The sequence below is a fragment of the Pan troglodytes genome, chromosome 6 (genome assembly GCF_028858775.2).
Source record: "Pan troglodytes isolate AG18354 chromosome 6, NHGRI_mPanTro3-v2.0_pri, whole genome shotgun sequence".
NCBI classification, from domain to species: domain Eukaryota; kingdom Metazoa; phylum Chordata; class Mammalia; order Primates; family Hominidae; genus Pan; species Pan troglodytes.
This window is the reverse complement of record NC_072404.2, coordinates 166,005,624-166,025,223: the sequence shown is the minus strand read 5'-3', so window position 1 is coordinate 166,025,223 and position 19,600 is coordinate 166,005,624. Positions and strand designations below refer to the sequence as shown.

General features: G+C 57.6%; 1 protein-coding gene across 10 annotated transcripts in view; it reads right to left on the bottom strand.

The window, feature by feature from the left end:
* NOS3 (nitric oxide synthase 3) overlaps positions 1-19,600 on the bottom strand; it is a 25,451-nt gene extending 5,851 nt beyond the window's left edge. For 2 of the 10 annotated variants that reach the window (XR_010159057.1, XM_016945884.4), the window contains exons 1-17: positions 16,354-19,600; positions 14,999-15,110; positions 13,419-13,567; positions 13,046-13,208; positions 11,577-11,668; positions 11,345-11,486; positions 10,940-11,079; positions 10,661-10,835; positions 8,574-8,675; positions 7,752-7,946; positions 7,560-7,633; positions 7,100-7,244; positions 6,761-6,865; positions 2,596-2,663; positions 2,085-2,201; positions 1,814-1,988; positions 31-163 (exon numbers count right to left, since the gene is read on the bottom strand). Coding sequence is in view for 8 of the 10 variants with exons in the window: in XM_016945884.4 (XP_016801373.2) it covers positions 31-163; positions 1,814-1,988; positions 2,085-2,201; positions 2,596-2,663; positions 6,761-6,865; positions 7,100-7,244; positions 7,560-7,633; positions 7,752-7,946; positions 8,574-8,675; positions 10,661-10,835; positions 10,940-11,079; positions 11,345-11,486; positions 11,577-11,668; positions 13,046-13,208; positions 13,419-13,567; positions 14,999-15,110; positions 16,354-17,192 (2,926 nt within the window). In the remaining 2 variants the exon portion in view is untranslated. Of the gene's footprint in view, positions 1-30; positions 550-1,813; positions 1,989-2,084; positions 2,202-2,595; positions 2,664-5,139; positions 5,368-5,580; positions 5,928-6,105; positions 6,243-6,760; positions 6,866-7,099; positions 7,245-7,559; positions 7,634-7,751; positions 7,947-8,573; positions 8,676-10,660; positions 10,836-10,939; positions 11,080-11,344; positions 11,487-11,576; positions 11,669-13,045; positions 13,209-13,418; positions 13,568-14,998; positions 15,111-16,353 lie in introns of those variants that run through there. The other 8 variants (XR_010159058.1, XM_016945890.4, XM_009454566.5 and 5 more) reach the window with 8 other exon arrangements.

Sequence of the window (19,600 nt, the reverse complement as noted above, 5' to 3'; positions counted from 1 at the left end):
CAGCCGGGTTAGGGTGAGGGCAGGGCCCACCTGGCAGCAACTGCAGGCCCTCGGCCTGGGCGCTCAGCCGGTACCTCTGGCGCTTCCAGCTCCGTTTGGGGCTGAAGATGTCTCGGGCGGCGGCCTTGGCATCCTCTCCCACACAGAAGGTCTCACAGGCGGCCTGCGGGACAGGCCGGTGAGGGCTGAGGACCTCCCGCCACCAGGGGTCGCCCTAGTGAGGCGCCTGGGCGGCTTCACTGCGTCTTGCTCCTGGGGGGTCGGCAGCCCCAGTGGCTGAGGCCGGCGCCAACGACAGCACCTTTTCCGCCAGCCCATTTCATGGATTGGCCGCTGGGCCCAGGGACCCGGCTGGCTCTTTCTCTGCACGTCCTGATTGGTGCATCGTTCCTTATCTGGTGCGTGTTAATCCCGTGATCCGAGAAGCATAGTGCTTGGCACACGGTAGCTCTGTGAAGGCGTCTGTGTGTTCAGACCTGCATTCAAATTCCGAATCCCGTACTTACAGTGACATGCCTCAGTTTCCCCATCTTTACACCTCATTGTGTTCTGGTGAAGATTAAATGAGATACTTTATGTAAAGCCCTTAGCTTTCCACAAAGTGCGTGCAGATAGTAAGTGCTCCTGGGAAGGGACGCACAATTCGGGCGGCAGAGGGGACCCCACGGGGCAGATCCCTGGGAGGGTGTGGATCCCGTCTACTCCTGCTCAGGCACACAGCTGGAAAACTGCTGGGCCAGTCCCAGGCTTGAAATGCAGGGCTCACCCGTGATTGGCTGAGCCTCATATCACCAAGTCCCGTTAATCTTTCTTTTGTGGTGCGTGTGAAGTCTTATATCTCTTCCTTCCTTCCTCGGCCCCCTCCCTCCCTTCCTTCCTATCTCCACTGCTGCTGCTCTGCTTAGCTCAGCCTTCCTGCGTCTGGTTCGGTGATGCTGTAATGGATCCTACGCCTCTAAAGTCCTATTCCCAAAACCTGATGATGTGGTCTCATCCCGCTGCAATGGCTCTTTTTGTTTAAATTCTTTAAGTCTTATTTTCCGTTCCCTTCTTCCCAATCAGGGCCTATGTGTTTCTGCAGCCTGACCTCCCCGTCCCTGAGGTAGCCCCCACTCCCTCTCCTCCTAGGATGCCCTCCTCCTCCAATCCAGGCAAATCTGCTGAGCTCCAGCCTGGGCCCCGGGACAGCAGCACTGCCCTGAACAGTGTGGCACTGGGGAGACCGAGCCCTTGTCAACTGCAGACATGATCCCCAGACAGGCAGCACTGCCCCTGAGGAAGCCCAGGCTTAAAAAGCCACAGCCCCCAGGGATCCACCTCTCCCTGTGCTTGCTTGCCTGGCCCGGGACCAGTTCTGCGGTGCAGGCACCGCCCCAGGCTGTCTGGCCTCTGACTTCCTGTGGCTTCTGTGCTGGCCTCAGCTTCAGCCCTTGCCTCTGTCTGACCTTCTCTCTGTCCCTTCCTTCTCCCTCCATCCTGCCCATCCTGGGTGGGGTCCCCTGCCCTGCACCCCCTCCCTTTGTGCGCCCACTTGTGAGGCCCAGCCTGTGCCTGGCTGAAGCTCCCTCCTGCCAGGGCCCTGCCTGCTCTCTTTCGGCTGCACTTCTGCCTGGGCTAGGCACCCCTGTGGTCGGCAGGGCCATGTCATCCTCTGCCCCTGACCCAGAAGAGCTGGCTATGCCATGGAGAGATGAGGGTGGATTTTGGAAGGAACAGGAAGGGACCAAAGAACCAAACAGAATCAGGGCAGAGTGAGGCAGGAGGAGGCATCCCAGGTGGCAGGAGTCAGAGCAGGGGCTGGGCCCGGGCTCACCTGGAAGGCAGCCTGGGCCCAGCCTCGGAAGGCCTCCTCCTGGCCGCACAGCTCGTCGCCCTGGCCCAGCTGCAGCAGCCGCTCCCCGCCCAGTTCCTCCAGCCGTGTGTCCACCGCACGAGCAAAGGCGCAGAAGTGGGGGTATGCCCGGGAGCCGAGCCCGAACACACAGAACCTGGGGTGCAGGGGTCGTCACTGGAGCTCCCTTTGCAGGCCACGTTTGCCCAGGCAGCTTGCCCACCCGTTGCACCCCTCTTGGTGAGGCCCTGACCTGAGGGTGCCCAGGGCCCCTGCACTGTCTGTGTTACTGGACTCCTTCCTCTTCCGCCGCCAAGAGGACACCAGTGGGTCTGAGCAGGAGATGCTGTTGAAGCGGATCTTATAACTCCTGGCAAGAGAGGACAAAGACAAGGTTGTCACAGGGCCCTGGGGATACAGGCTAGGCCCAGCCCCAGCCCCAGGGACGGCTTCAGGGTCTCTGCCTCTGGGACAGGAAAGGCCCTGCCCTTGGGAGGGGCTGAGGGCCAGCATCCCTGGGGTTCCGAGCCTGGGGCCCTGACACACCACACCCCCATCTCTGAAGACCTCAGGACTGTCCCGGCTCTCAGAAGCAGGCAGGTCTGGACTGCCATTCCAGCCTGGAATGGAGGGCATCCTGGAGCCCTGGCTTTTGGTGGGAAAACGACTTGAGGCACAGAGGGAGAGCTTTTCAGACCCCCTTTCTGTTTGTGTCTCCAAATGCATCAGCTCCCCCAGCTCCCCCAAACTCTCACCCAACTCACTTGTGCTGTTCCGGCCGAGGGGAGCTGTTGTAGGGGCCGGACATCTCCATCAGGGCAGCTGCAAAGCTCTGGCGAGGGGAGTGTTTGCATCAGGGTTAGTTTTGTTTCATTTCAAACTACATAGAAGTTTAAAACTGTACCAGCTGATCCTCATTATTATTGATTTGTAACTTAATTTTTATTTGTTTTGAAAATCTCAAAAGCGATCTGATGTTTTTGAAAAATGACATTACAGAAATGTGTAAAGTGATAAGACAAAAGACCACCCCATCTTCCCTCCGGGCATATGCGCCATTGACAGGTGTTAACCTTCCAGCCCTTTTTCCTTGAACTTACGTGCATGTGCATATTTATAGTTTTTTTTTAAGTAAAAGTGGTACCATACTGTACTTCCTTGGTTTTAATCAATAATTTATTGCAGACATCCCTCCAGGTCAATACAACAATATTGACGTAAGTAGTAGTATTGTTTTTAGATATGGGTCTTGCTCTGTCGCCCAGGTTGGGGTGCAGTGGCTCCATCATCATTCACTGTAACCTCAAACTCCTGGGCTTAAGGGATTTTTCTGCCTTCCTAGTAGCTAGATCTATAGGTGCGTGCCACCACTCGTGGTTAATTTTTAAATTTTCTGAAGAGATGGAGTCTCACTGTGTTGTTCAGTCTGGCCTTGAACTCCTGGGCTCAAGCGATCCTCCGGCCTGGACTTTCCAAAACATGACCTCAGTCTTTTTAGTGGCTACATTGTACTTCACTGAGACTGAAGGGCAGCTCGGTGGTCTGGGAACAGGTGCTCCCTCAAACGCCCTTGTACGTGTGCCTTGCTCCCACTTTTAAATGCTTCAGCTGGGTAATCCTTAGAAGTGGAGTTGCTGAATCCCCACTTGTTGGGGCAGGTAGATCGTCCTCGCAGCTGCAGGGGAGGGCACAGCTCTTTCCTCACTCCTGGCTAACAACGGCTAGAGCAAATCTTTCCTGTTTTAGTGGATTTCATGGGTGGACAAACTCTCAGTTCCTTCAGCAGTGCCCTGGTCACTAGCAGACATTGTGCAGGTCGCCCTCCTCAGAAGACCATGGCCTTGTTTGTGCTGCCATGAAGAAGCGGCATCAAGCGGACCTCCCAGGGGGAAGGAAGCTGGAAGGAACTGCATCTGGTGCTCAACTGCAGATGCCTCTGGGTGCTGGTTCCCAAGTGCGCCAGAGTTAGCAAGAACGATTTGAATTTCATTTTTGAATGTTTTGTCAACGTGCAACACAAGTCCAGAGGTGCACACATGTTGTAAATGTACAACTCTGTAAGTTTTCACAAACTGAACACACCTGTGCAACCAGCATCCCATCGAGAAACATTACCCGTGGCTGGGCGTGGTGGCTCACACCTGTAATCCCAGCACTTTGGGAGGCTGAGGTCAGGGATTCAAGACCAGCCTGGCCAACATGGTGAAACCCCGTCTCTACTAAAAATACAAAAATTAGCTGGCCATGGTGGCGGGCACCTGTAATCCCAGCTACTCGGGAGGCTGAGGCAGGAGAATCGCTTGAACCGGGGAGGCGGAGGTTGCAGTGAGCCGAGATCACGCCATTGCACTCCAGCCTGGGCAACAGAGTGAGACTCCAGCTCAAAAACAAAAACAAACAAAGAAACATTACCCGCATCCTAGAAGCCAACTTCGTGCCTTCTTCCTGTCACTGCCACCCCTATCCCAGTGACTAACTCCTCTCCTAATTTCTAACTCCGTGGATTAGTTCTGCCCGTTTCTGAACTTTATATAAAGTGAACCCTGTAGTACAGTATGTATTCTTTGGTCTGGCTTTTTTTTCTCTTCACATTTTTTGAGATTCACCTGCACTGTTGTGTGTGGTTGTGTTTCGTTCACACTTAGTGCAATATGGCACTTGAATATACCACAATTTATCAGTATTTGTCGATGGTCATTTGAATTGTTTCCAGTGTGGGGTATTACAAACAAATTTGCTATAAATATTCCTTATTTTTAGTGAATATACCCCACTTCCTGTGAGCTGTATTCCTAGATTTGTTAAAAATTTGGGATAAAATTAACATACATTGAACTGCACAGATGTTAAAGGGCAGTTTAATTTGCTTTGCTGTTTGACAGTTTTATTTTATTTATTTGTATTTTATTTTGAGTAGAATTCTTGCTCTGTCACCCAGGCTGGAGTGCAGTGGCGTGATCTCGGCTCACTGCAACCTCCACCTCCCAGGTTCAAGCAATTCTCCCGCCTAGCCTCCTGAGTAGCTAGGACTATAGGCGTGCACCACCATGCCCAGCTACTTTTTGTATTTTTAGTAGAGACAGGGTTTTGCCATGTTGGCCAGGCTGGTCTTGAGCTTCTGACCTCAAGTGATCCACCCACCTGGGCCTCCCAAAGTGCTGGGATCACAGGCGTGAGCCACCGTGCCTGGCCTGGCAGTTTTATTTTTTTAAAAAGTGAAAGATTAAACATGCATCTACCCTATGACCTACCAATTCTACTCCTAGGTATTTACCCAAGAGAAATAAAAACATAAGCCCACAAAAGCCGGGTACAAGAATGTTCATAACAGGTTTATTCATAATAGCCCCGACCTGGAAACAGCCCAAGTGTCACCAACAAGAGAATGGGTAAACAAACTGGGGATATTCACACAATGAACGGCACTCAGCAGCAGAATGAGTGCAATACTGAGTCACGCAGCAACACGAGTGCGCCTCAAAAACAGCCTCAGCAGGAGACGCCGCAACACCGCGTGCTTCCATCTAGGTGCCGTTCTAGAGCAAGCGAAACTAATCTGTGGTGACAGAGACTTCCGGCAGGGAGACAGACTGGGAAGGGATTCATGTGAGGAACTGATGAGGGAACTTTCCAGGGTGGTGAAAATGTGCTATGCCTTGTGAAGGCTGTAGGTTATATGGGTGTCTATACACCTTTATGCTAAAAAAAAGTCAATTGCTGGTGCTATTTTTCTTTAAAAGGTAGGTCAGAATGAGGGCTGAAACGGACACTAAGGCAGCAAAAAGGGTTTCACGAGATTCAAACTTGCTTAAGATACTGAGGGCCAGGTGCAGTGGCTCACGTCTCTAATCCCAGCACTTTGGGAGGCCGAGGCAGGTGGATTGCTTGAACCCAGGAGTTAGAGACCAGCCTGGGCAACATGGCGAAACCCCATCTCTATAAAAAATACAAAAATTAGCTAGGCATCATGGCATGCGCCTGTGGTCCCAACTACTTGGGAGGTTGAAGTGGGAGGATTGCTTGAGTCTAGGAGGTTGATGCTGCAGTGAGCCATGATTGTACTACTGCACTCCAGCCTGGGCCACAAAGTGAGACCCTGTCTCAAAGGAAAAAAGAAAAAAGAGTACTGAGGAAGTACTTAGTGCTAATAAGGCCTTTAACACCTAGAAGCTGGAGCAGGTAAGACTCAGAAATGAGCCTAGCCTGGGGCACCTCAGAGATACCTAAGCTTGCAAGAGAAGGAATTCAATGATGGTACTCTAGCTTTGTGTTTCTTTTTAAAAAGTGAAGTTATTTAATCTATGTTGGCATCTAAACAGCGCTCAATTTCTTCTTTTGAAAAAAGAGCCTGCGGCGGGAGGATCTCTTGAGGCTAGGAGTTCAAGGCCAGCCTGGGCAACATAAATAGGTTCTCAAAATAAATAAAACAAAGAAAATAAAATAAAATGCTGGAATAGTGTTGTACATGTTGTAAATGTACAGCTCTGTGGATTTTTACAAACTGAACACACCTGTGTAACCAGTATCCCATTAAGAAACATTACCCGCATCCTAGAAGCCGCCCTCAGTGACGTATCCCTGTTTTTCTTGTCAGTGCCCGAGCACAGTCTAACTTCTTGGTCAGCCAGGATGTGCCTTCCTTGTATTAAAAACTTGCACTGATAATGGAAATGACTTGGGGATGCAGTTAAGCAAATGTGCTTGCAGGGAGGCAGCCACATGGGTGGGCTGGGAGTGTAGCTTGTGTGGGGTTTCAGGCTCCAGGGGTCTCTTAGCATCTCCCTTTCCATCCTGGCGTGTGTGTGTGTGTGTGTGTGTGTGTGTGTGTGTGTGTGTGTGTGTGTGTGTGTTGGGCAGAGGTTCCTGCCCAGTCACTCCAATTCTGAGTCTCTCCTCATTCCCAGCAGCCCCTTTCCTGGAAGTTCTCACCTCTCCATTCTCCGGGGGATCCCCATTCCCAAATGTGCTGGTTACCACCAGCACCAGCGTCTCGTGTTCGAGGGACACCACGTCATACTCATCCATACACAGGACCTGTGGGTGGGAAGACAGATGTCCTGGGTGCTGTGGCCCCCGGAGGCCCTGCCCTCCTCACTCTGGCCTCCCTGGCAGTGCAAGATTCAGGCCCCAACTTGATCTCTGAACACCTGTGGTTCCGGGTTCCTCATGAGTCCTGACTTGTAACACTTCCTGTCCTCCAGGGCACCCCTGAAGATGCTGATAGAGCCCCCTCTTTCTAGCTCCCTGCTCCCCTGGGCTCAGCCCTACCCGGGGATCAAAAGCCTTCCGGAAGAGTCTCCCCAGCTGCTGTGCATAGCTCTGGGCCCGGCCGGTCTCGGAGCCATACAGGATTGTCGCCTTCACTCGCTTCGCCATCACCGTGCCCATGAGCGAGGCGGAGATCTTCACGGCGCTGCGGGAGAGGAAGGTGTGAGGGTGTCCCGGGTGCACAGAGGCAGGGCTTCCCCAGGCAAGGGTCCAACCCCCTCACAACAGGGTTTTGGGATACTGAGTGGTAGGCCCAGAACCCTGCTGGGGCAGGGTCCCCCAGGGTGTGTGGGGGAGAGCGGGGCCCCCGGGGTGTGTGGGGGAGAGCGGGGCCCCCGGGGTGTGTGGGGGAGAGCGGGGCCCCCGGGGTGTGTGGGGGAGAGCGGGGCCCCCGGGGTGTGTGGGGGAGAGCGGGGCCCCCGGGGTGTGTGGGGGAGAGCGGGGCCCCCAGGGGACCCACTTGGCCACTTCTTTAAAGGTCTTCTTCCTGGTGATGCCGGTGCCCTTGGCGGCACTCCCCTTCCAGGGGTCTGGCTGCAGAGAGATGATGGGGTTGGGAGGGGAGGTAAAGAAAAGGAAAGGTTAGAGGTCCCCAGGGGCTGCTTAGAATTAGAGCTGGGCCCAGGCTGGCAGAGCCAGTTAGGGTGGGCACCTGGTAGCGGAAGGCCGGGGACAGGAAATAGTTGACCATCTCCTGATGGAAAACAGGAGTGAGGCTGCCCGAGATGGGGGGCACAATCCAGGCCCAGTCTGCAGGGCAGCCCCCCCTGGCCTTCTGCTCATTCTCCAGGTGCTTCATGAAAGAGGCCGTGGCGGCGTGGTGGTCCACGATGGTGACTTTGGCCAGCTGGAAGGGAGAGAGAGGGGGAGAGGCTCAAACCAGACCCACAGACCTCGCCCATTCTTCCTCCACCACTCCGGTCACCCCAAACCACATGTGCCCTCGATTACCCCATATCTAACACACCCTGTGTCCCCTTAAACCACAATGTCACCCTCACCCCAAACCACATCACGCGTGGTCATGCTGCAGGTTCAACATGCAACAGCAGCTCTAATCTCCAGCATCTGCATGCCTGGTCCCCAAACCAAATAGCCCACACAAATTCTCAGCAGGCCCCGGCTTCCTCAAACTACGACTCCTGGTGTGCCCTTGATCCTGGTATTTGTTTCCAGGATCCAGCGGGTCCCACAAACTGCAATACCCAATATGCCCTGAGAATCAGCATGACTGGGCATGCAGTAAACAGCAAGGTCCCTGGCACACAGTAAGCCACCAGATGACAGCGCCTGGAATAGTACCTGCCCTGTCCCCGAACCGCAGGCCAGTGTGCGCCATGGCACTGGGACTACGGAACTTCTGCCTGTCCAAATCCTGCCCTAGTTTCTAAATGGCTGCCTCTCCTCCATCCCCCGCCCCTGCTGCCCCCGTACGCAAACCCTTTGCCTTCCTGGCCAGTCTGGGCCTGTGCACCTGGTAACTGTGCAGCACGGCCACGTTGATTTCCACTGCTGCCTTGTCTTTCCACAGGGACGAGGTTGTCCGGGTATCCAGGTCCATGCAGACAGCCACATCCTGGGGCAGAAGGGTGTGTGGCATCGGTAGGGACAGAGGTGATCACGGGGGTGGGGTGGGGAGACTATCTCTGTTTCCCGTGCATGGCTGGAAGGAGTGAGGTGAGTGGTGTCCATTGGGAGGCCTGGCTGCCTAGGGGGCTGGTTCAGGTTTTTGCCTGCGAAGGCACCTCAGAGCAGAGAGGGACTTTGGGCCAGTCGCTCCTCAGCTCCAGGCTTTAATTTCTCATCTCTAAAATGGTCTTAACCTTTTCCCAGTCAAGGTCCCCTTTGAGAATCTGATGAAAGCTCTAGAGCTATGGGTCCTATGCCTGAAAGAACAACTACACGTTCACACCCATCCCCATGCCCCCCTCACCCACCCACTCACACCCACACCCACCCACAAACCCACACACTCACACCCACACCCACCCACAAACCCACCCACTCACACCCACACCCACCCACAAACCCACACACTCACACCCACCCACCCACAAACCCACCCACTCACACCCACACCCACCCACAAACCCACACACTCACACCCACACCCACCCACAAACCCACCCACTCACACCCACCCACCCACAAACCCACACACTCACACCCACCCACCCACAAACCCACACACTCACACCCACACCCACCCACAAACCCACCCACTCACACCCACACCCACCCACAAACCCACCCACTCACACCCACCCACCCACAAACCCACACACTCACACCCACCCACCCACAAACCCACCCACTCACACCCACCCACCCACAAACCCACCCACTCACACCCACACCCACCCACAAACCCACCCACTCACACCCACACCCACCCACAAACCCACACACTCACACCCACCCACAAACCCACACACTCACACCCACCCACCCACAAACCCACCCACTCACACCCACACCCACCCACAAACCCACCCACTCACACCCACACCCACCCACAAACCCACCCACTCACACCCACCCACCCACAAACCCACACACTCACACCCACACCCACCCACAAACCCACACACTCACACCCACACCCACCCACAAACCCACACACTCACACCCACACCCACCCACAAACCCACCCACTCACACCCACACCCACCCACAAACCCACCCACTCACACCCACACCCACCCACAAACCCACACACTCACACCCACCCACCCACAAACCCACACACTCACACCCACCCACAAACCCACCCACTCACACCCACACCCACCCACAAACCCACCCACTCACACCCACACCCACCCACAAACCCACCCACTCACACCCACCCACAAACCCACCCACTCACACCCACACCCACCCACAAACCCACCCACTCACACCCACCCACCCCCACAAACCCACAATTTCACACTCACCGCCTACACACATCCACACTCACACCCACACACCCACACTCTCACACTCGCCCCTACACACCCCACAAACCCACACTCGCCTACCCCTACAAACCCACACACACCCCCTACACACCCCACAAACCCACACTCACCTACCCCTACAAACTCACACACACTCACCCCTACACACCCCACAAACCCACAGTCACCTACCCCCACAAACCCACAGTCTCACAGTCACTGCCTATACACACCCACAAACCCACACCCACCTACCCCCACACACCCACACTCACCCACCCCTACAAACCCACAGTCTCACACCCACTACACACCCCACAAGCCCACACTCACACTCACCCACTGCACACCCCACAAACCCACACTCTCACACTCACCCACTCACACGCCCCACAAACCCACACTCTCACACTCACCCACTCACACCCCCACACACACCCCTGCCACCCCCTACCCCTTTGCTTCAGTGGTTCTAGAGCTTGTCCTCAGTTCCCATTTAGGAGGCAACCCTGGACCTGCTCTGATTGGCCCTGTGGCTGGCATTTTGGGGATGGAGTGAGAGCCAGACTCCTGCCTTGGACAGGTGCGTTCGGTGCCCGAGCCCCATCCCGCACCTCACCTCCAGGATGTTGTAGCGGTGAGGGTCACACAGGTTCCTCGTGCCGATCTCAGTGCTCATGTACCAGCCACTGAAGGGGGCTGCGGGGAACTCCAGGCCCCCAATTTCCAGCAGCATGTTGGACACTGCTGGGAGGGCGTACCAGCGCAGGCCCAGGGCTGCAAACCACTCCAGCCTGGGGGTGTTGGGGTGTGGGATCAGCACCCCCTTGCAGGCCCTTCTTGAGAGGCTCAGGGATGGCCCCCTCCATCCCACCCAGTCAATCCCTTTGGTGCTCACGTGGGGTGCTCCAGGGGCACCTCAAGGACCAGCTCGGGGGGCAGAAGGAAGAGTTCTGGGGGCTCATCTGGGGCCTGCAGCAGCAGGGGCAGCACGTCGAAGCGACCGTTTCCTGGGGTCCAGCCGTGCTGAATGCAGAGCTGTGGGGAGTGGGCCAGAGGGGGGCCTGGGGCTGAGCCTCATGCCCTCCTCAGGGACCCCTCCATCCACTGTCTCCTGCCTTCATCTCCAGGGTCCCTCATTGGCTGGGTCTCCGTGACCACCCAGGCACCCCTCCTTTGGTGTTTTTCATCCTTTATCTCACCGAGGCTCCCCTCTTCCTGCCTGGATCCCCCGAGCCTTCTCCCACTGGTTTCCTCATTCTCCACCTTGGGGACACCCTCATGGGTGGCCCTTGGTGCCCACCTCGGTGATCTCCACGTTGGCTGGGTCCCCCCGCACAGAGCCGTCCTGCTGCCGGTAGCCCGCGTAGCGCACCAGCTGGCTGTTCCAGATTCGGAAGTCTCCTCGGCCAGGGCAGCGCTGCGGGAACACTGTGATGGCCGAGCTGGCACGCATGGGGAAAGAGCTGGTCAGAGCCCCGCCTTCCCTGCCTTGGGGAAGAAGGCTGGGGCCTGGCGTGGTGGGGGGCACTCACCGAAGGTTGCCCCGGTTGGTGGCATACTTGATGTGGTTGCAGATGTAGGTGAACATTTCCTGTGCAGACCTGCAGTCCCGGGCATCGAACACCTGAGCCAGCCGAGGCAGCGGGAGAGGAGGGTGAGGAGAGAGACGGGGGGTCTTGAGTATCAGCCCCAGAGGAGCTGCTGGTGAGGAGGCAGGGGCCATGGTTCACTCCATGGCGCCCTCCTGACCATTGGCAGCCACACTGATCCCTTCCTGCCCTGCTCTCTGACATATGTAGCACCATCCGGGCTGCTTCTCATCTCCTCCCTGGGCCAGGTGTCTCCCCATCCCTACGGAAGCTGACGTGGTATCCAGTACAGAGGAGGGACTCAGCCTCTGCCAAACTGATGCTTGGGTTAGGCACCAACGGATGTCTAAGAGGCCGCCTAGGAGTGTGGGCAGCAAATCCCCCATGATCCATGGCATTCAAGAAAGGACGGGTGATTCTCTTTGAGCACATGGATGGTGGGAAGGGAAGGCTGCACCAGAGGCCTCCTAGGACCCTGCTCATCCCGACATTCTGAGTGGAGGCCCCAGGAGGAGGCTGGGAGGTCCCACTCCTGCCTGAGGGAGGAGGAAACATGTGTCAGTGACAGGGGCAGGGGAGTGGCAGGGACCAACCTGGGGTCAAGGGAGGGACGCAGCTCTGAGTGGGGTCCACTATGGCAGCTCAGATGGATCGAAGTTGAGCTAAAGCTTTGAATGACTTAGAGGGTCAGGCAAGTGTCAGATAGGATTGTTTTTATTTTATTTGAGGTTCCTTTGGGATTCACTGGGCACGTGGCTTTATTTCAAACTCTTTGGCGGCCAGTGATGGTGAAGGAGGCCAAGGCCATGGGACCAAGTCCCCCATGGGGCAGCTTGCTTCTCTTAGTGCTGTGGTCACAGGCGTTCCAGTAACCAAGGCCAGCCCCGAGTCTGTGGGCTGGGGTGTGAGGGAGGGTGCGGGCCGAAGCAGGGGAACTGGGGTAGCAGCGGGTGTGGGTGAGGGGCTGCACTGGACTGGCCTGGCGGGAGAAGCCTTCTCTCTTGGGGGAGAAGCAGCAGCCAGGGCTTTTCCAGGAGGCTGCTCCTGCTACTGACAGCACCGCCCAGGGAAGCTCCGCTCAGCTGTCCTCACCCCCGCAGCAGGTCTAGACTTCCTCACCCCTGCAGCAGGTCTAGACTTCCTCACCCCTGCAGCAGGTCTAGACTTCTTTCCCCTCCTCCAGCCAAGGCACTACCATAGGGCCTGATAACCAGGTCTTCACTACTGGGCTGAGGTTCCCCTGGGTGCTGAGGGTGGGGCAGTCCCCCTACCTTTCCAGTCTCTAAGGGAAAAGGCAAGGATCTCCCCCATAGTTTGGGACCTCCCAGCCCCCGGGAAGCCTTAGGAACTGCCCCGCCACCCCGCTCCCCTTTTGGTAGCGCCCGGGTCTCTCAGTCGCTGGCCAGCCGCACCTGCAGCTTCCCCCACTGGATCCGGCCCACGCAGCGGGGAGCGTTGCGCCAGGCCTGCTTGGCCCCGAACACCAGCTCGCTCTCCCTAAGCTGGTAGGTGCCTGTGGCTGCCACCTCGGCTTCCACCTCTTGAAGCCGCTGTTCGTGGGCCTGGGAGCCGCTCCTGGGGAGGAGAGGGGTGGGAAGGGGACAAGCAGGAAGTTGTGTGGGACAGGGAGGCCCTCCTCCAGGCTTTGTGCAAGCGCTGGGGGAGGGCGGGAGGGGCCCACGTGGTGTTAGGATCTGGGAAGGGAGTGGGTCATGGGAAGGTCGTCACGGGGTTTCTGGGGCCTCAGTGGGACAAGGGAGGCTGTGGCGTCCGGGAAGCTGTCACCTCTTAATGGAGCTGTAGTACTGGTTGATGAAGTCCCGGGCCTGACTCAGCAGCTGCTCAGGGGCCGGGGGGCCGGGGGAGGGCCGGCCCTGTAGTTTCCGTGGAAATACCAGGGAGCCCAGGCAGCGTCTTGGGGTGCAGGGCCCATCCTGGGTCGAGGGAGTGCAAAGGTCAGGACAGGCCAGGGTGCAGGGGTGGGATGGGAGTTGGGGGCAGGGAGGAGGGGTGCAGGGGTGGAACAGGGGGAGAGGGAGGAGGGGTGCAGCGGTGGGATGGGGGAGAGGGAGGAAGGGTGCAGGGGTGGGATGGGTGAGAGGGAGGAAGGGTGCAGGGGTGGGATGCGGGAGAGGGAGGAGAAGTGCAGGGGTGGGACGGGGAGAAGGAGGAAGGGTACAGGGGTGGGAGAGGGGAGAGGGAGGAGGGGTGCAGAGGTGGGATGGGGAGGAGGAGGGGTGCAGGGGTGGGGTAGGGGCAGAGGGAGGAGGGGTGCAGGGGTGGGATGGGAGCAGAGGGAGGAGGGGTGCAGGGATGGGACGGGGGAGAGGGAGTAGGAGTGCAGGGATGGGACGGGGAGAGGGAGGAAGGGTGCAGGGATGGGACAGGGGAGAGGGAGGAGGGGTTTAGGGGTGGGATGGGGGAGAGGGAGGAGGGGTGCAGGGGTGGGATGGGGCAGAGGGAGGAGGGATGCAGGGGTGGGATGGGGGAGAGGGAGGAGGGGGTGCAGGGGTGGAATGGGGCAGAGGGAGGAGGGGTGTAGGGTTGGGACGCTGGAGAGGGAGGGAGTGCAGGGTGGGATGGGGAGAGGGAGGAGGGGAGCAGGGGTGGGAGAGGGAAGAGGGGTGCAGGGGTGAGATAGGGAGAGGGAGGAGGAATGCAGGCAGGGGACGGGGGAAGAGGGAGGAGGGGTGCAAGGGTGGGACGGGGCAGAGGGAGGAGGGGTGGAGGCGTGGGACAGGAACAGAGGGAGGAGGGGTGCAGGGGCTGGATGGGGCAGAGGGAGGTGGGGTTTAGGGGTGGGACGGGGGCAGAGGGAGGAGGGGTGCAGGGGTGGGATGGGGCAGAGGGAGGAGGGGTGCAGGGATGGGATGGGGAGAGGGAGGAGGGGTGCAGGGGTGTGACGGGGGAGAGGGAGGAGGAGTACAGGCGTGGGATGGGGGCAGAGGGAGGAAGGGTGCAGGGGTGGGATGGGGAGAGGGAGGAGGGGTTTAGAGGGGGACAGGGAGGAGGGGTTTAGGGGTGGGACGGGGGAGAGGGAGGAGGGGTTTAGGGGTGGGACGGGGGAGAGGGAGGAGGGGTTTAGAGGTGGGATGGGAGGGGTGCAGGGGTGGGAGGGGGAGAGGGGTGCAGGGGTGGGATGGGGGAGAGTTTGAGCCAGGGTTGGGGGTAAGGCTGGAGGCTGAGGGTCACCCAAGTCCCGTGCATGTCCCTCAACTCCTCTGGTTCTTCCCAGTCCTCTCCTCTTTTTGGAAACAAGGGACCAATTCAAAGAAGGGTTGAGCTTCCCTCTCCGGCCCCATCTGAGGCCAGGCCTTACCCACCCTTTCCCTGGAGACGATGGGGACAGGGCATGCCGGCCTTACCTGCTGCGCCTGGGCGCTGAGGGTGTCATAGGTGATGCTCCCCACCTCCCAGTTCTTCACACGAGGGAACTTGGGCCCCTCTGGGGGCTGGGTTAGCGGGGAGCTCGGGGGGCTGTTGGGAGCCAGGGATAGGGTCATCAGGAAGGGTTTGTTTCCTTTCAGCCTCCCCAGATGTCACCCGGAGGCCCCTGTTACAGCACTGGCGATCTCACAGCCCACCTGCCGCATGCCTTCTGGCTTTCCCCATGCCTTAGGAGCTAGAGGCGAGCTGTGCCTCCGTTTATAGACCAGGGTCCTGGGCTGCAGGGGCTGCTGGTGCTGAGCTCCTGAGCCCCTGACCCGAGGCTGAGTTCGCATCCCACCTGCAGCGCCCACCTCACCTCTTCTGGAGATGGGGTGTCCACCCCCCGCAAAGCTGCTATAAGCCCTACCCTGAGGGGGACAGAGCCTGGTGCTTGAGTGGAGGGAAGCCCTGCAGGGATTCCTCAGCTCTGATTTCCCTCCGCACTCACAACCCCTCCTGACAGCAGCCCCATGTGTGAAGGGAAGCCTCGCAGGCCTTATCACTTCCTCCCAGAGCCACCAGCGGCAGGGAGGAAGGGAGGGACTCAGGCCAAGGGTGCGCCTGAGCAGCAGGGCCCCGGCCCTCAGCCTTCCCTGCATAGCTGCCTGCAGCCCCAGCCTGCCCCCGGCCTGGCACCCCACCAGGCCTCCGGGTCTTTCCTCCCTCCTGGGACCTCTACCCCCGGGAGGACTCTTGTGGGAACTGCATGGTCCAGTTTTCGGGTGACAGCCACGAGGAGAGGGGGCTGGAGCAGGGGAAAAAAGCCTGGTGGCTCTGTCTTCTCAGCCTGCTTACCCCAAGGGCCTGAGTTTCCTGCCCAACTCTCTCCCTCTTCTGGGAGACCCCACTTTCTCACTCTCCTGTAACCACTGCTGTCAGCTCCTTTCTTCTCCAGCTAAATAATCATCGCTGCTGTTGAAGGCTTGCTGTGAGCTAGAAACTTACTTCCCCATGGAGTAAGTATTGCCATATCTCGTTTTATATAAATGGAGGTTCAGAGAGATTAAGTAACTTGCTCAAAGTCAAACAGCTCCTGGCGGCAGAGCAGCATTCAAACCCTGGCCAGATTCTATAGCTGGCACCCTTACTCCCAGCTTTCACCTGCCGACTCTGATCCTGGTCTCCTTTCTGAGCCTCCCAGACTGTCCTGTTCTATGCACATCAATAGCCCTTTTGCATTTGTGACCTGGCCCTCCCGGCTCAGCTACAAGTTCCAGACCTTCCCAGCCCCAGGCTTCAGGCCTTGACACCACCCTTGTTGCCCACCTGCTCCTAGCTGCCTGGCCCTTACCTGTGTTCTGGCGCTGGCGGGAGTAGGGATGCTGGGGCCCGGCTGGGCTCAGGGGCCGGGGTGGCTGGGCCCTGCTTGCCGCACAGCCCAAGGCCCAGCCCCAGCCCCAGGCCGCAGGGTGGCCCAGACTCCTGGGCCACGCTCTTCAAGTTGCCCATGTTACTGTGCGTCCACTCTGCTGCCTGCTCCAGCAGAGCCCTGGCCTTTTCCTTAGGAAGAGGGAGGGGACCGAGAGGAGGGGGCAGTGGGAGGGGGCTCTCCAGTGCTGGCCCTCGCCCCGCCCCTGTCCCATACACAATGGGACAGGAACAAGCCCGGCTGGGAGGCTCTAAAGCCTCAGCTCCACGCCCGCTGGCCTGAAGGGTGGGGGGCCGGACGCCTGGGTTCCGCTGTGAGGACTGAGGCTGATAAGTGGGAGCCCAGGTGTCCAGCAGAGCCCTGGGGCTGCAGCGTGGGGGCTGGGGCATTGGGGAGTGGCAGGGTAGAGCCACCAGGGGGTCATAAAGGTCCTTCTGTGATGTGGCACCAGACGGAAGGGCCTTCGGCCTCACCCCTGTGTGCCTTTCCCTGGAGGGTTGGGCAGAAGGTGAGCACCGTTTCTGTAGCAGGGGATGGCAGCCCACACTCTCAGTGACCACAGGGACCTCTAGGGTCATGCAGGTTCTCTCCTTCACCTCCCCCCATACATACAAGAGCTCCTGGATCCCCACCCTTGAGTCCTTTTGGGTTCTTGGGGATAGAGGCCCAGCAAGGATGTAGTGACTTTTTGTCCTTGAGTCTGACATTAGGGTATCCCTTCCCCTCCCAGCCCCAATTTCCTGGAACCCCCACACCCCCATGACTCAAGTGGGGGACACAAAAGAGCAGGAAGCTGCCTTCCAGTGCCTCCACCCCCACCCTGTCATTCAGTGACGCATGCTTCCCGGGGCCGCAGGTCAGCAGAGAGACTAGGGCTGAGGCAGGGTCAGCCGGCCAGGGAAGAGCTTGATGCCCTGGTGGGAGCATGGGGGACTAGGGAAACTACAGTTCCCAGAATGCAGGTGGGGTACACCAGCACTCTCCAGGCACTTCAGGCCAGAGTGCATGCTGGGGTTTGTAGTTCTGTGCCATCTGAGGGGCTGGAGAAAGGCCACTAGCTGGGCATCTGGTCCACAGGGGTCGAAGCCTCGTGATTTCGAGACCTCAGAGACTGAGAGAAAGTTTAAGAAAGAAACGGAAGCTGAGAGACTGGGAGAGGCAGAGACTAGGAGCAGCAGACAGACAGACAAACAAACAAGAGGATTTGTGTTGGCCAGACTCCTCTGAGAAGCAGTGGAGGATAAGGTTGGGGTGGGCCTGGGTGGGGGGCCGGCAGGCGGAAGGAACGGGCTGTGCTCAGAGCTCTGGGGTCACACCAAGAAGGTGGGTTCTGCCAGTTTTGGAGGGTGGAGGGTGAAGGGGCCTCATAAGCTGCTCCTGGACACTAGTGTGCCCTGCTGCCCCTGTCTCAGGAGGAGGGAGATGGAAGGGCGGCATTCAGCCTGGGCTTTGTCCCATGACCCCAAGCCTGAGGCCCCACCCCACCCCACCACCTCACCTTCCCAGTGAGGCAGGGGATGGGATCCAGCCCCTACTTTTCAGGCATCTTCCACCATGTTGGAGGAGACAACAGATCCCAAGTCTGGCTTCCATATTCAGCCACCATTTGAAATGTGCATGACCAAGGATGACTCATTTTCCTAGGTCCCAGTTAATGGAGCTGTGACTGGCATCCTCAGGGTCAAGGTGACAGGCAGCATCAGATGCTGACATCCTTCTGTCTTTTTTTTTTTTTTTAGACAGAGTCTTGCTCTGTCACCCAGGCTGGAGTGCAGTGGTGTGATCTTGGTTCATTGCAACCTCTGCCCCCCAGAGTGATTCTCATGCCTCAGCCTCCCGAGGACGACAGGCACCCACCACCACGCCTGGCTAATTTTTTTTTTTTTTGAGACAGAGTCTTACTTTTGTCGTCCAGGCTGGAATGCAATGGTGCTATCTCAGCTCACTGTAACCTCCGCCTCCTGGGTTCAAGCGATTCTCCTGACCCAGCCTCCTGAGTAGCTGAGATTACAGGCACCCACCACCATGCCCAGCTAATTTTTATAATTTTATTAGAGACAGGGTTTCACCATGTTGACCAGGCTGGTCTCGAACTCCTGACCTCAGGTGATCCACCTGCCTCGACCTCCCAATGGGCTGGGATTGCAGGTGTGAGCCACCATGGATGGCCATTGTCTTCTTGCCTGCACCACTGGCTGTGGCCCGTCCCTGTGGCCACCTGACCCCTCCCAGGCTTTCCAGTCCCATCTGGGCTCCACACTCTGCTAGATTCTTCTGGAAAGCAGGGCTTACCTTACGCTTTGGCACTACCCAAAACCCTCAGCCAAGAACAAAGCCACTCCAGCACATTGGCCTGGCCCTCATTTTCCTTGGTGCACTGCTTGAATCCTCTGTTCTAGACAAATGGGCTTTCTCGTGTCTCCCTAATGGTCCTGTGCTTCCCTGCCCCTGGGCCGCTGCTGTGCTGTTCCCTCCACCTCTCCCTTCCGCCTTTGACAAATGAAAATCTTTTTCTTCCTTGAGGCCCAGCCCGGGCAGCTCTGGAGGTGCACCACCCAGGCCTCCCTCTTAGAGAGCAGGTACCTGCTGCAGAAGGTGCTGGTGGCTGACAGCTTCCAGATGCCAGCCTTCAGTCCAAGGCCACGTGCTTCCCTGGAGTCTTGTGTAGGATATAATAAATTCCTCTTCTAAGGTTTTAGCCTGTAAATTAAGTACAATGAGTTCTGAGATCCTCTCCAAAGAACCAATGCATCAGTATGTTCAGCTTTGTTCTTCATTTTAAAGTTTAACTTTCATGTTCTCTTCGTCTCCTTGCCCCTAGTTTCAGTAAACAACACCCTCCTAGCTTCTATCACCTGCTCCGAACTGAGTCACCACTGGTCACCTGCTCTGACCTGAGTCATCCTGAGTCACCTGTTCTGTGACTGTCCTTCCTGCCAAACTACTTACCCTGCCAATCCGGCTCTTACCCCTGCTCTCTTTAAAATAGCCAGTAACAATTAGCTCAGACGGTGTGGTTCAACCCTAGCCAATAGGGGAACGACACAGCTGTAGGGGCTACCTGCCTTAGGGATAAAAACCCCTTCCCTTCCCTTGTTCAGGTGTGCTCTTGCCATTGCTCCATCTGTGAGATGCACCCTTCTATAGAAGTAAAATTGCCTTGCTGAGA